At 58.2% G+C, this 15,085-nt stretch overlaps 1 protein-coding gene across 1 annotated transcript; it reads left to right on the forward strand.

Moving 5' to 3' along the window:
• The first annotated feature begins 382 nt into the window (after window positions 1–382).
• METTL4 (methyltransferase 4, N6-adenosine) lies at window positions 383–13,595 on the forward strand. The gene is made up of 8 exons (XM_054381724.1): window positions 383–989; window positions 1,780–1,842; window positions 2,979–3,345; window positions 4,477–4,546; window positions 5,284–5,458; window positions 11,430–11,536; window positions 12,057–12,145; window positions 13,069–13,595. The coding sequence occupies exons 1-8, from the start codon at window positions 579–581 to the stop codon at window positions 13,212–13,214; spliced, it is 1,428 nt and encodes a 475-aa protein (XP_054237699.1). The 5' UTR covers window positions 383–578; the 3' UTR covers window positions 13,215–13,595.
• Window positions 13,596–15,085: the final 1,490 nt, after the last annotated feature.

Consider the following 15,085-nt stretch of genomic DNA (forward strand, 5'->3'; position numbering starts at 1 on the left):
ACGGCTTCAGTCCCGCACCGGCTTCAGTCCCGCATAGCGCTCCTGTAGCGACTTCTCCTTTTCCTCCCGGCGTCGCGAGGCCTGCGCCCATATTCGGGCCGCGCTTCCTGCCCGCGGCCGGGGTGAGGCAGGAGCGGGCCGGTTTTGGGGCGTAAGCGGTCCGCTTTGTGCAGAAAGCGGAGCTGCTAGGCCCCGCGTGTCTGTGTTTTTTTCCCAGTGCAGTCACCCATATTCTTCGCCAGGACCATTGCTGTGTCGTGCTGTTGTTTCTTTGCTAACGGAGCTGCCTCAGAGTAAATCGATCAATTCTCGACGCTTCTTTAGGTCTGATTTGCTGCAGAGCAGTGCAGTAGTCACCGACAGATGTGGTAACATGCAAACAACTGGAGTCAGGAGTGCCTGCAGCATGTTTCAAGGTCCCATGGCTATGCTGGCAGAAGGTCAGTGCTGCTTTCTGACCCAGTAACACCTCTAAAGCGTTCAGATCATCCCCTCAGGAGGAGCTGGCTGCAGGAGGTGCCTGTGCTGAGCAGCCCTGGCTGCAGGGAGTTGCCTTCTGCTCTGGCAAGGCAGTGAGGATGGCTGTGGTGCATCGGCTGGCAGCAGGGTGGCTGGTGGATCACCTGGCCTTCATCAACCAGTGTGGCTATGAGATCTGGGACTCTTCTGCCAGCCCTGCTGCTGCCACATCTCCTGGAGCTTGCTGTGCTGCTCCTGCCCTTGGTGCTACCTCCTTGTCAAGAGATGGGCTGGAGCCTGGGCCTGCAGCTGGGAGAGAAGCAGGAGGTGAAGCAGCCAGAAGGAGATTTGTGTTTCGGGAGGAGTTCTTTGACATCTCTCAGCCCCACATAGCTGCAGCTACCGGGGAGCAGCTGAGGCAGGGATGCTCTGACCTGAGTCCTACAGCAGGAAAGGCCAACAGCAGCAGAGAGGAACTCTCCCAGGGAGCCCAGCGTGGTGTTGGAGGCTCTGTGTGCAGTGCTAGGAAGGTGAGTTCTCTGTAATGCACTGACCTCCAGTCACTCCTGGGAGATAAGAGGCCACCAGTGGTGTCTTGCTTGTGTGTGTTTCATACAACCATGGAATCCTTTGGGTTGGAAGAGACCTTTGAGATCATGGAGTCCACCCCTTAACCCAGCACTGCCAGGGCACCATCAATCCATGGCCCTCAGCACCACATCTCCAGGGCTCTGAAACCCCTTCAGGGACGGGGACTCCACCACTGCCCTGGGCGGCCTGGGCCTGGCCTGGACAACCCTTCTGGGGCAGAAATTGTTCTTCGTGTCCAGCCTGAATCTCCCCTGGGGCAACTTGAGGCCATTTTCCATGTTCCTTGGGAGAAGAGCCCAACCCCCACCTGTCTTAGGCCTCCTCTCAGGGAGCTGTAGAGAGCAATGAGGTCTCCCCTCAGCCTCCTCCCCTGGCTGAACACCCTCAGGTCCCTCAGCTGCTCCTCATGCAACTTTTCCACAGCAGGCTTCAGGATGCATGGAAACTGCAGGGCCTCACAGGAGGTCCTGGGGTGCCCTGTGTTAGTGATGGGCACCCCATGGCTCAGCAGCAGCAGCAGGTTGCTCACAGATCTTCTGTCCCAGGTTGTAATCAGGCCCCTGAGGCCCTCTGGCAGCTGTCCAGGTTGTGCAGGTGACCCACAGGGCAGGAGAGGGTAAAGGTCCTCTCAACAGGCTGGGTGTGGAATGCTGTCCCCTGTGGAGCAGCACAGTGAGAGCCTCAGCTCCACAGGGGTCCTGATTCTGTGTCCTTGTGTCCTCACTGCAGAAACGCAGACGGCAGCAGGAGCTCAACCAGGGGGAGCTGGAGGCCCTGCAGTACCACTGCAAGGTGAGGACAGCCAAGGGCAGCCTTCAGCACAGGGCCTGTCCTGGGTGCAAGTCATGGTTGCAAACAAGTTCTGGTCTGGGAGCTCCTTCCACTAAGGGGAGTCCCCCAGTCCCAGCCTAGCATGGAGGGGTGGGAAGGGACCTCTGGGTCTCCCCCAGCCCAACCCCTGCTCCAGCAGGGCACCCACAGCAGCTTGCCCAGCAGCACAGTGCCCAGGGGGGGTTGGAAGCTCTCCACACCAGGAGACTCCACAACCTCTCTGGGCAACCTGCTCCAGGCCTCCAGCACCCTCACACCAAACAACTTTCTCCTCCTGCTCAGCTGCCACCTCCTGCCTTCCACTCTGTGCCCCTTGGCCTGTCCCTGGGCACCACTCAGCAGAGCCTGGCCCCAGCCTCTTGCCCCCCACAGCTCCTTCAGCTCTTGCTGAGCATTGCTCAGATGCCCTCTGGGGCTGCTCTTCTGCAGGCTGCACAGCCCCAGGGCTCTCAGCCTTTGCTCCTCACACAGCTGCTCCAGGCCCCTGTGCAGCTCTGCAGCCTCCCCCTGGACTCTCTCCAGCAGTTCTCTGTCCCTCTGGCACTGGGAGCACAGCACTGGCCCCAGCACTGCAGCTGTGGCCTGAGCAGGGTGGAGCAGAGGGTCAGGAGAACCTTCCTTGGCATGATGGCCACTCTCTTCTTCATGCCCCTCAGGACACCTTTGGCCTTCTTGGCCACCAGGACACTTTGCTGGCTCCCGGGGACCTTCTTGTCCCTCAGCACTCCCAGCTCCTTCTCCTTGGAGCTGCTTCCCAGCAGGTCCCCCCTCAGCTGTTCTGCTGCAGGAGGTGGTTCCCTGCTAGGGGTAGGGCCCTGCACTTGCCCTGGTTGGACTCCATGAGGTTCTCTCCCCCAGCTCTCCCCCTGGCCAGGTCTCCCTGCACAGCTGCAGAGCCTCTCGAGGTGTCACCTCTGCAGTCCCTGCAGTGCACCCAGAGGATGTTTGCTGTGCTCTTGTGATACAGGCTGGAGGGGATCTCAGTGTGTGCCCAGCATCCTTTGCCCACTGTGGTGGGGTGATGGTTTGGTTTCTGGCTCATTTCCTGATCCAGGAGCTATCTGAAGCATTTCCCTTGTTTCTTGGTGCCCATCCAGGTCAGGCAGCTCATCTGGGAAGGCACCTTGGGTTTGGTCCAGGAAGGGCTCAGGAGTGGATTCCTTCAGCCCAGTGCTGCAGGACTGAGTCACAAGAGGAAGACTCTCCCTGGGCACATTGGCTGTGGGCTGGCCGAGCTCTGCGACATGGCCAAGCAGCTGCCAGCTGTGGGCGAAGGCCAGCAGCCAGCTGTGCAGGTGCTAGGTGAGGAGAGCTCCCTTCCAGAGCAGGCCCTGCTCTCCTGCCTCACAGAGAACAGCTCCAGCTCTGCAAGGATCGTGGTGGTCATGGGGCAGAAGTACCTGGTGCCACCACAGAGCAGCTTCCTTCTCTCTGATGTCTCCTGCCTGCAGCCCCTGCTGAGCTGTGAGTATCTGCAGCTGGCAGGGCTGAGCTCTGCCCTGCTGCCTGAGCAGGTCACTCGCTGGCCAGCAGAACACAGCTGCTGCAGGCTGGCGAGGTGCTGCTTCTCACCTGGGGCAGCCAGGGCTGTGTTAACCCAGCCCTGCCCGTTCCACCTCTAACCCGTGGTCCTCACACCACATCTGCAGGGCTGGGGACTCCACCACTGCCATGGGCAGCCTGGGCCAGGCCTGAACAACCCTGAAGGGATAGAAATTGTTCCTCATGGGCAACCTGAGCCTCTCCTGGGGCAACTTGAGGCCATTCCCTCTTGTCATAAAATCACAGAATTGTCAGGGTTGGAAGGGACCTCAAGGATCATCCAGTTCCAGCCCCCTGCCCTGGGCATGGACACCTCACACTAGAGCAGGTTGCTCAATGCCCAGCTGGCTCCAGCCTCCTTTGAGGGAGCTGCAGATAGTGAGAAGCTCTTTGCAGAGCTGGTTTGGAGCTCTCCATGTCCCAGCTGGGCTGCTGGACTCCTCCAACAGCAGAGGAGTCTGGCACTCAGGGCCCTTCACTGCCATTCCTACACAGCCCCTGGTGGGAGCCTCCAGGCAATCCTTTGACACCTGCCCTCAGCCCCCAGATGTTCAAAAGCTCTTGGAGGGATCTGGCCCAGGTCACACAAAGGTCCTTTTCTTGGGTAAGCAGCCTGAACACCTCTGAAGTGTGTGATGGTTGGCTTCAGACTGCAAGGAGCTGGACTGGGATGAGGCATGAGGGGAAAATGGGTGAGGAGGCACTGGGACAGGTCCAGAGAAGCTGTGGACGCTTCAAGGCCAGGCTGGATGAGGCCTTGAGCAGCCTGGGCTAGTGGGAGGTGTCCCTGCCCATGGCAGGGGGTTGGAGCTGAGTGATCTGGAAGGTCCCTGCCAGCCCAACGCAGTCTTGTTTGTGTGGTGAAAGCAAACCTGCCTGGAGCCTTCAGGCCTCTGCTCTGGCTGGAAGGGAGCAAGCTGTGGTTTGGTGCCTTGGTGGCTGCTTGCCTGCAGGCTGTGTGGGGGAAGCTGGGCCTTGGTCACTCTGCAGGGGCATAGTCACTTAACCCTCTGTGCTTTGGCTTTTTTCCCTCTTTGCAATGTCACTGCCCAGGCAAGAGGAGGTTTGATGTCATTGTGATGGACCCACCGTGGGAGAACAAGTCCCTGAAGAGGAGCAAGAGGTGAAGGTGGCACTCAGGTCCCACAGGCTGGGCACCTCAGGGCCAGCCAGGAGCTCTGCCTTGGGCCCCCAGCCAGGAACTGCCCCCAGCCTGATGAGCAGCAGTGGGGGGTTGGGCTGCTGAGTGCTCTGCAGGTGGTTGGAGAAGAGATGGCTCTGGGCTGAACTTTCCACTTGCCCTTGCCTGGGTCCTTGCCCTGCCATCGTGTCCCTTCAGCAGGGGGCTTGCCCCTGCTGCCACTGAGCCCTGGGCTGGTGCAGAGCTGCTCTTCACTCAGCAGCTTGCTTCTGGCCTGCAGATGAGAAGATGCCCTTGCAGTGGGCAGCTCCTGAGTGGCAGTGGGCAGCTCCTGAGTGGCAGTGGGCAGCTCCTGAGTGGCAGTGGGCAGCTCCTGAGTGGCAGTGGGCTCCTGAACCTCCAAGTCACAGCCCAGGGGCCCTTGGTGTGGGGGAGTCATGGTTGGGCTTGAAAGGGTCCTTAGGGCTCAGCTAGTCCAAGGGCCCTGCAGGCAGCAGGGACATCTGCCCTAGAGCAGGCTGCTCAGCCTTGCCCAGGGCCTGCAGGGAGGAGGGTGGAGCCCAGGGGGGGTGGCCTTCAGCTGGCACCCAGCGCTGTGGCCACTGAATGCCAGTCGGGGCCCAGCCGTGGGTGTTGGCTGAGCCCCTGGCTGGGTGTGCAGCCAGCAGGTCTGCTGGGCACTCTGTGCCCACTGGTGCCCTGCTCTGCTCACCATGCAGGTACAGCTCTCTGGCCCCCTGGCAGATCAAGCAGCTCCCTGTGCCTGCCCTGGCAGCGCCAAGCTGCCTGGTGCTCACCTGGGTGACCAATAGGCAGCGGCACCTGCGCTTCGTCAGGGACCAGCTCTACCCACACTGGGCCCTGCAGCCCCTGGCAGAGTGGCACTGGGTCAAGGTAAGGCTCACCAGCAGCTGCCCTGGCAGCTGGGAGCACCATGGGGGCTGCTACTGGGGCAGCTTGCATCACAGAAGGGGTTGGAAGGGATCTCCAGAGCTCATCTGGGCATGGAGTCACAGAATGGGTTGGGTTGGAAGGGGTCTCCAGAGCTCATCTGGGCATGGAGTCACAGAATGGGTTGGGTTGGAAGGGATCTCCAGAGCTCATCTGGGTATGGAGTCACAGAATGGGTTGGGTTGGAAGGGGTCTCCAGAGCTCATCTGGGTATGGAGTCACAGAATGGGTTGGGTTGGAAGGGATCTCCAGAGCTCATCTGGGCATGGAGTCACAGAATGGGTTGGGTTGGAAGGGGTCTCCAGAGCTCATCTGGGCATGGAGTCACACAATGGGTTGGGTTGGAAGGGGTCTCCAGAGCTCATCTGGGCATGGAGTCACACAATGGGTTGGGTTGGAAGGGATCTCCAGAGCTCATCTGGGCATGGAGTCACACAATGGGTTGGGTTGGAAGGGATCTCCAGAGCTCATCTGGGCATGGAGTCACAGAATGGGTTGGGTTGGAAGGGGTCTCCAGAGCTCATCTGGGCATGGAGTCACACAATGGGTTGGGTTGGAAGGGGTCTCCAGAGCTCATCTGGGCATGGAGTCACACAATGGGTTGGGTTGGAAGGGATCTCCAGAGCTCATCTGGGCATGGAGTCACACAATGGGTTGGGTTGGAAGGGATCTCCAGAGCTCATCTGGGTATGGAGTCACAGAATGGGTTGGGTTGGAAGGGATCTCCAGAGCTCATCTGGGCATGGAGTCACACAATGGGTTGGGTTGGAAGGGATCTCCAGAGCTCATCTGGGCATGGAGTCACAGAATGGGTTGGGTTGGAAGGGGTCTCCAGAGCTCATCTGGGCATGGAGTCACACAATGGGTTGGGTTGGAAGGGATCTCCAGAGCTCATCTGGGCATGGAGTCACAGAATGGGTTGGGTTGGAAGGGATCTCCAGAGCTCATCTGGGCATGGAGTCACACAATGGGTTGGGTTGGAAGGGGTCTCCAGAGCTCATCTGGGCATGGAGTCACACAATGGGTTGGGTTGGAAGGGATCTCCAGAGCTCATCTGGGTATGGAGTCACAGAATGGGTTGGGTTGGAAGGGATCTCCAGAGCTCATCTGGGCATGGAGTCACACAATGGGTTGGGTTGGAAGGGGTCTCCAGAGCTCATCTGGGCATGGAGTCACACAATGGGTTGGGTTGGAAGGGATCTCCAGAGCTCATCTGGGCATGGAGTCACACAATGGGTTGGGTTGGAAGGGGTCTCCAGAGCTCATCTGGGTATGGAGTCACACAATGGGTTGGGTTGGAAGGGGTCTCCAGAGCTCATCTGGGCATGGAGTCACAGAATGGGTTGGGTTGGAAGGGGTCTCCAGAGCTCATCTGGGTATGGAGTCACACAATGGGTTGGGTTGGAAGGGGTCTCCAGAGCTCATCTGGGCATGGAGTCACAGAATGGGTTGGGTTGGAAGGGGTCTCCAGAGCTCATCTGGGCATGGAGTCACAGAATGGGTTGGGTTGGAAGGGATCTCCAGAGCTCATCTGGGCATGGAGTCACAGAATGGGTTGGGTTGGAAGGGGTCTCCAGAGCTCATCTGGGTATGGAGTCACAGAATGGGTTGGGTTGGAAGGGTCTCCAGAGCTCATCTGGGATGGAGTCACAGAATGGGTTGGGTTGGAAGGGTCTCCAGAGCTCATCTGGGTATGGAGTCACAGAATGGGTTGGGTTGGAAGGGATCTCCAGAGCTCATCTGGGTATGGAGTCACACAATGGGTTGGGTTGGAAGGGATCTCCAGAGCTCATCTGGGCATGGAGTCACAGAATGGGTTGGGTTGGAAGGGGTCTCCAGAGCTCATCTGGGCATGGAGTCACAGAATGGGTTGGGTTGGAAGGGGTCTCCAGAGCTCATCTGGGCATGGAGTCACACAATGGGTTGGGTTGGAAGGGGTCTCCAGAGCTCATCTGGGCATGGAGTCACACAATGGGTTGGGTTGGAAGGGGTCTCCAGAGCTCATCTGGGTATGGAGTCACAGAATGGGTTGGGTTGGAAGGGATCTCCAGAGCTCATCTGGGCATGGAGTCACAGAATGGGTTGGGTTGGAAGGGATCTCCAGAGCTCATCTGGGCATGGAGTCACAGAATGGGTTGGGTTGGAAGGGGTCTCCAGAGCTCATCTGGGCATGGAGTCACACAATGGGTTGGGTTGGAAGGGATCTCCAGAGCTCATCTGGGCATGGAGTCACACAATGGGTTGGGTTGGAAGGGGTCTCCAGAGCTCATCTGGGTATGGAGTCACAGAATGGGTTGGGTTGGAAGGGGTCTCCAGAGCTCATCTGGGTATGGAGTCACAGAATGGGTTGGGTTGGAAGGGGTCTCCAGAGCTCATCTGGGCATGGAGTCACAGAATGGGTTGGGTTGGAAGGGGTCTCCAGAGCTCATCTGGGTATGGAGTCACAGAATGGGTTGGGTTGGAAGGGGTCTCCAGAGCTCATCTGGGCATGGAGTCACACAATGGGTTGGGTTGGAAGGGATCTCCAGAGCTCATCTGAGTATGGAGTCACAGAATGGGTTGGGTTGGAAGGGGTCTCCAGAGCTCATCTGGGCATGGAGTCACACAATGGGTTGGGTTGGAAGGGATCTCCAGAGCTCATCTGGGTATGGAGTCACACAATGGGTTGGGTTGGAAGGGGTCTCCAGAGCTCATCTGGGTATGGAGTCACACAATGGGTTGGGTTGGAAGGGGTCTCCAGAGCTCATCTGGGTATGGAGTCACACAATGGGTTGGGTTGGAAGGGATCTCCAGAGCTCATCTGGGTATGGAGTCACAGAATGGGTTGGGTTGGAAGGGATCTCCAGAGCTCATCTGGGTATGGAGTCACAGAATGGGTTGGGTTGGAAGGGATCTCCAGAGCTCATCTGGGTATGGAGTCACACAATGGGTTGGGTTGGAAGGGGTCTCCAGAGCTCATCTGGGCATGGAGTCACACAATGGGTTGGGTTGGAAGGGATCTCCAGAGCTCATCTGGGTATGGAGTCACAGAATGGGTTGGGTTGGAAGGGGTCTCCAGAGCTCATCTGGGCATGGAGTCACAGAATGGGTTGGGTTGGAAGGGATCTCCAGAGCTCATCTGGGTATGGAGTCACAGAATGGGTTGGGTTGGAAGGGATCTCCAGAGCTCATCTGGGCATGGAGTCACACAATGGGTTGGGTTGGAAGGGATCTCCAGAGCTCATCTGGGCATGGAGTCACAGAATGGGTTGGGTTGGAAGGGATCTCCAGAGCTCATCTGAGTATGGAGTCACACAATGGGTTGGGTTGGAAGGGATCTCCAGAGCTCATCTGGGCATGGAGTCACAGAATGGGTTGGGTTGGAAGGGTCTCCAGAGCTCATCTGGGCATGGAGTCACACAATGGGTTGGGTTGGAAGGGGTCTCCAGAGCTCATCTGGGTATGGAGTCACACAATGGGTTGGGTTGGAAGGGGTCTCCAGAGCTCATCTGGGTATGGAGTCACACAATGGGTTGGGTTGGAAGGGGTCTCCAGAGCTCATCTGGGCATGGAGTCACAGAATGGGTTGGGTTGGAAGGGGTCTCCAGAGCTCATCTGGTATGGAGTCACAGAATGGGTTGGGTTGGAAGGGTCTCCAGAGCTCATCTGGTATGGAGTCACACAATGGGTTGGGTTGGAAGGGGTCTCCAGAGCTCATCTGGGCATGGAGTCACAGAATGGGTTGGGTTGGAAGGGATCTCCAGAGCTCATCTGGGCATGGAGTCACAGAATGGGTTGGGTTGGAAGGGATCTCCAGAGCTCATCTGGGTATGGAGTCACAGAATGGGTTGGGTTGGAAGGGGTCTCCAGAGCTCATCTGGGCATGGAGTCACAGAATGGGTTGGGTTGGAAGGGGTCTCCAGAGCTCATCTGGGCATGGAGTCACAGAATGGGTTGGGTTGGAAGGGGTCTCCAGAGCTCATCTGGGCATGGAGTCACACAATGGGTTGGGTTGGAAGGGATCTCCAGAGCTCATCTGGGCATGGAGTCACAGAATGGGTTGGGTTGGAAGGGGTCTCCAGAGCTCATCTGGGCATGGAGTCACACAATGGGTTGGGTTGGAAGGGATCTCCAGAGCTCATCTGGGTATGGAGTCACAGAATGGGTTGGGTTGGAAGGGATCTCCAGAGCTCATCTGGGCATGGAGTCACACAATGGGTTGGGTTGGAAGGGTCTCCAGAGCTCATCTGGGCATGGAGTCACACAATGGGTTGGGTTGGAAGGGGTCTCCAGAGCTCATCTGGGCATGGAGTCACACAATGGGTTGGGTTGGAAGGGATCTCCAGAGCTCATCTGGGCATGGAGTCACACAATGGGTTGGGTTGGAAGGGATCTCCAGAGCTCATCTGGGCATGGAGTCACACAATGGGTTGGGTTGGAAGGGATCTCCAGAGCTCATCTGGGCATGGAGTCACACAATGGGTTGGGTTGGAAGGGGTCTCCAGAGCTCATCTGGGCATGGAGTCACACAATGGGTTGGGTTGGAAGGGGTCTCCAGAGCTCATCTGGGTATGGAGTCACAGAATGGGTTGGGTTGGAAGGGGTCTCCAGAGCTCATCTGGGTATGGAGTCACAGAATGGGTTGGGTTGGAAGGGGTCTCCAGAGCTCATCTGGGCATGGAGTCACACAATGGGTTGGGTTGGAAGGGATCTCCAGAGCTCATCTGGGTATGGAGTCACAGAATGGGTTGGGTTGGAAGGGGTCTCCAGAGCTCATCTGGGTATGGAGTCACAGAATGGGTTGGGTTGGAAGGGGTCTCCAGAGCTCATCTGGGTATGGAGTCACAGAATGGGTTGGGTTGGAAGGGATCTCCAGAGCTCATCTGGGCATGGAGTCACACAATGGGTTGGGTTGGAAGGGGTCTCCAGAGCTCATCTGGGTATGGAGTCACACAATGGGTTGGGTTGGAAGGGATCTCCAGAGCTCATCTGGGCATGGAGTCACAGAATGGGTTGGGTTGGAAGGGATCTCCAGAGCTCATCTGGGTATGGAGTCACAGAATGGGTTGGGTTGGAAGGGGTCTCCAGAGCTCATCTGGGTATGGAGTCACAGAATGGGTTGGGTTGGAAGGGGTCTCCAGAGCTCATCTGGGTATGGAGTCACACAATGGGTTGGGTTGGAAGGGGTCTCCAGAGCTCATCTGGGTATGGAGTCACACAATGGGTTGGGTTGGAAGGGGTCTCCAGAGCTCATCTGGGTATGGAGTCACAGAATGGGTTGGGTTGGAAGGGGTCTCCAGAGCTCATCTGGGTCTGGAGTCACACAATGGGTTGGGTTGGAAGGGGTCTCCAGAGCTCATCTTGGTATGGAGTCACACAATGGGTTGGGTTGGAAGGGGTCTCCAGAGCTCATCTGGGTATGGAGTCACAGAATGGGTTGGGTTGGAAGGGGTCTCCAGAGCTCATCTGGGCATGGAGTCACAGAATGGGTTGGGTTGGAAGGGGTCTCCAGAGCTCATCTGGGTATGGAGTCACAGAATGGGTTGGGTTGGAAGGGATCTCCAGAGCTCATCTGGGCATGGAGTCACAGAATGGGTTGGGTTGGAAGGGATCTCCAGAGCTCATCTGGGTATGGAGTCACACAATGGGTTGGGTTGGAAGGGATCTCCAGAGCTCATCTGGGTATGGAGTCACACAATGGGTTGGGTTGGAAGGGATCTCCAGAGCTCATCTGGGCATGGAGTCACAGAATGGGTTGGGTTGGAAGGGGTCTCCAGAGCTCATCTGGTCCAGCCACTGTGTCTCCTTTCCACCATCTCCTGTGGTACTTGAAGGGCCTGGTGGCATCAGCAGCTTCCTTTTGGTCCAGGAGAGTGCCTGAGGAGAGGTGGGAGGTGAACGTCCTGCAGTGGGTGATGGTTGCTCCCTTGTGCAGATCACCAGAGCTGGAGAGTTTGTGTTGCCTCTGGACTCCCTGCACAAGAAGCCTTACGAAGTCCTGGTGCTGGGGAGGGCTCGAGGAGACCCCAAGCAGGCCTCCAGGTGGGTCAGGATGGTGGTGCTGAGTCTTTGTCCATGCCACTTTCTCACAGCACAAGGGAATGGCCCCAGACCTTCCCTAAAGGACCTGAATTGGCCTCCTGGGCTCCAGCGGAAGGGAGGGCTCCAGGGACACTGAAGGGTGGTTGAGACCTTGGCCTGTTCCTGGTGGCTGGAGCTTCCTTTGCTGGTTTTGCTCTTGGCCATGAGTCCTTGGCCCAGGCTGATGCCATTTGGGGGCTTTGGTGTTGTCCCCCATGAGAACATCCAGGAGCACATTGGTGGTTCTCAGGGACCTTGGGGACTCTGCTTGAGGACTTTTTGGTCCAAATGCTCAGGGGTTTCCTAAACCTCCTCTTAGAGATAATGGCTGAGCAACCTTCAGACCCCCTGCAAGGCTTCTCTGCCTCCTCTTTGAACCTTCTGAGTCTGGAGGTGCTGGAAGGGGCTCTGTGGGAGCTGCAGCACCACTTTTGGTGGTGGCCACCTCCAACTTCTTCTCTTGCTGTGGTTTGTCTGACAGGGAAGCCGAAGCTGTGCCTGCAATTCCAGACCAGAAGTTGATTGTCAGTGTCCCCTGCAGCCTGCACTCACACAAGCCCCCCCTGGCTGGTAGGTGAGAGCTGCTGCTCTGCTGCTGGGGCTTTGGGCTTGGAGCTCTGAGCTGATGGAGCCAGAACGAGGAACCTGCATGGATGAAGGGCCTGGGTGGCCATGTGCCAAGGGCTTGTCCTTAGCAGGACCTGTGGGTCCTCAGCATTCCTGAAATTGTTCTCATGCACCTGAGTCTTGGTCAAAGAATCCCCCAGTCCCAGCATGGAGGGGTGGGAAGGGACCTCTGGAGCTCCCCCAGCCCAACCCCTGCTCCAGCAGGGCACCCACAGCACCTTGCCCAGCAGCACAGTGCCCAGGGGGGGTTGGAAGCTCTCCACACCAGGAGACTCCACAACCTCTCTGGGCAGCCTGCTCCAGGCCTCCAGCACCCTCACACCAAACAACTTTCTCCTCCTGCTCAGCTGCCACCTCCTGCCTTCCACTCTGTGCCCCTTGGCCTGTCCCTGGGCACCACTCAGCAGAGCCTGGCCCCAGCCTCTTGCCCCCCACAGCTCCTTCAGCTCTTGCTGAGCATTGCTCAGATGCCCTCTGGGGCTGCTCTTCTGCAGGCTGCACAGCCCCAGGGCTCTCAGCCTTTGCTCCTCACACAGCTGCTCCAGGCCCCTCAGCAGCTCTGCAGCCTGCCCTGGACTCTCTCCAGCAGTTCTCTGTCCCTCTGGCACTGGGGAGCCCAGGGCTGGCCCCAGCACTGCAGCTGTGGCCTCAGCAGGGCAGAGCAGAGGGGCAGGAGACCCTGGGCTGGTGGCCACCCTCCTGGAGCCCCCTTCAGATATGGAAAGCCACCAGAAGGTCTCCCTGGAACCTTCCCCTCTCCAGGCTGCCCAGCCCCAGCTCTCCCAGGCTGAAGGGTTGGTTTGTTTGCTCTTGTACCTTGGGTCACTCCTGGTATCTCCTCTCTTCTCCTCTCTGCTCCCTCCCAGGGGTTCTGGCAGAGTTTGTCAAGCCAGATGTGCAGTGCCTGGAGATGTTTGCCCGCAGCCTGCAGCCTGGCTGGACCAGCTGGGGAAACGAGGTCCTGAAGTTCCAGCACATGGATTATTTCACTCCTCTGGGGGATGAAAGCTGACCTGGCCTTTGGTGGCCTCACTCTGGAGCTCTGCACCTTCTCCACAGCCTCCTCAACCTGCCTCTGTTACTGATGGTGTGCTCAGTGTGCTGAGGTGTGGAAGGGACCTCTGGAGACCTTCTAGTCCAGCCACGGGCACCCACAGCAGCTTGCCCAGCAGCACAGTGCCCAGGGGGGGTTGGAAGCTCTCCACACCAGGAGACTCCACAACCTCTCTGGGCAGCCTGCTCCAGGCCTCCAGCACCCTCACACCAAACAACTTTCTCCTCCTGGGGTGCACTTTGTGCCTATTGTGGCCTGTTGCTGGGCACCACTGACAAGAATCTGGCCCCATCCCACCCCCTTGAGCTCCTGTCTTGCACACCAAGCTGGTTGAGTTAACTGAATAAAGGCATTTTAACAGTTCCCTTTGCTCATCTCCTTGGACCCTTCAAAGCCCTACCAAAGACCATTCTTGGCCCATCCCAAAGCTGTGTCCCCCTTGTGATGAAGCCTGGAGGACTTTGGGGGAACAATAAAAGGACAAAGGAGACTTCAGTGAAGCTTCTGGCACTTGCTGGCTGCAGCAGGAGGGGCAGAGCTGCTGGAGGAGCTGCTTGTCCTGATGGGAAGCTGCTGAGCTGCTCCTAGCAGGGCCCAAGCCACCTCACCTCCCTCCTCCTCTTCCTTCCCTGTTGGGTAGCCTGAGGAGCTGCTGGCAGCTGAGTTCTGAGTGCCTGTGGGGAATACCAATGCAAATCCAGCCTTGGCAGTGGGCTCTTGGCAGGGCTGCAGGCTTTATTTGCCCACCCCCACCATCCCCCCCCCCCCCCCCTCCAGCTTCTCCCCCCTCACTACCAGGTGTTTTGCCCCACAGACAGCTTCTTGCCCCACTCCCAGCTTCCCCACCCCCAGGACCAGGGTTTCTTCCCCACTACCAGCTGGCTTTGCCCCCCACTAAGGTTTTTTTTCCCCCCCTCCCCCAGCAGTCACTCTTGAGCAGTGAGGCAGCTCCCAGGCACAGCACTTCCCCTGCTTGTGTGCAGCCCCCAGGTCAGCCACGTCAGCAGCAGTGAGAGTCTTGTCTGCTCCACATCCTCTCCAGACCCTCCTTTAATTGCCAATAAAGGGAAGGGATGAGCAGGTCAGGAAACCACCTGCCTGCCTCTGCCAGCCCTGCTGAGAGGCAGCCAGCTCCAGGCATGCATCAGGACAGGCTGGGGGCTGAGCTGCTGGGGGGAAGGACCTGGGAGGCCTGCTGGAGCCAGCAAAGTGCTCTGCTGGCCAAGGAGCCCAAAGGGGTCCTGGGGGCATGAGGAAGAGTGTGGCCAGCAGGGTTCTCCTGCCCCTCTGCTCTGCCCTGCTCAGGCCACAGCTGCAGTGCTGGGGCCAGTGCTGTGCTCCCAGTGCCAGAGGGACAGAGAGCTGCTGGAGAGAGTCCAGGGGAGGCTGCAGAGCTGCTGAGGGGCCTGGAGCAGCTGTGTGAGGAGCAAAGGCTGAGAGCCCTGGGGCTGAGAGCCTGCAGAAGAGCAGCCCCAGAGGTTATTTTGGGGTGGAAAGCTGCTCCTGCAGTGCCAGGAAAGGCAAAGCTCCTCTGAAGGGTGAGAAACCTGGGAAGAAAATGAAGGAGCAGAGGAGAAGGTGAGGCTGGGGGAACACATGAGGATGGCAGGGGCATGTGGGGGAAGATGAGGAGTAGCTCCCTGGTAACTCTACACAGGGGCAGTGCCCCTCAGAAACTGTTGGGGTGTCCTCCCCTCTTTAAGGAACCACAGGATCCAAGCATGGCTCAGGCTGGAAGGGAGCTCAGAGCTCATCTGCTCCAACCTCCTGCCATGCCCAGGGACACCTCTCAGCTAGACTCAGCTGCTCAAGGCCTCATCCAGCCTGGA

The sequence above is a fragment of the Indicator indicator genome, chromosome 6 (genome assembly GCF_027791375.1).
Source record: "Indicator indicator isolate 239-I01 chromosome 6, UM_Iind_1.1, whole genome shotgun sequence".
Taxonomy (NCBI): Eukaryota; Metazoa; Chordata; class Aves; order Piciformes; family Indicatoridae; genus Indicator; species Indicator indicator.

What these genes read in the sequence shown, in the direction of transcription:
- METTL4 (XM_054381724.1), top strand. Translation starts at nt 579, where the DNA reads ATGGCTGTGGTGCATCGGCTGGCAGCAGGGTGGCTGGTGGATCACCTG. An exon ending in CTGTGTGCAGTGCTAGGAAG is followed by an intron (nt 990 to 1,779) that starts GTGAGTTCTCTG and finishes TCCTCACTGCAG; the next exon opens with AAACGCAGACGGCAGCAGGA. An exon ending in GACCCCAAGCAGGCCTCCAG is followed by an intron (nt 11,537 to 12,056) that starts GTGGGTCAGGAT and finishes TTTGTCTGACAG; the next exon opens with GGAAGCCGAAGCTGTGCCTG.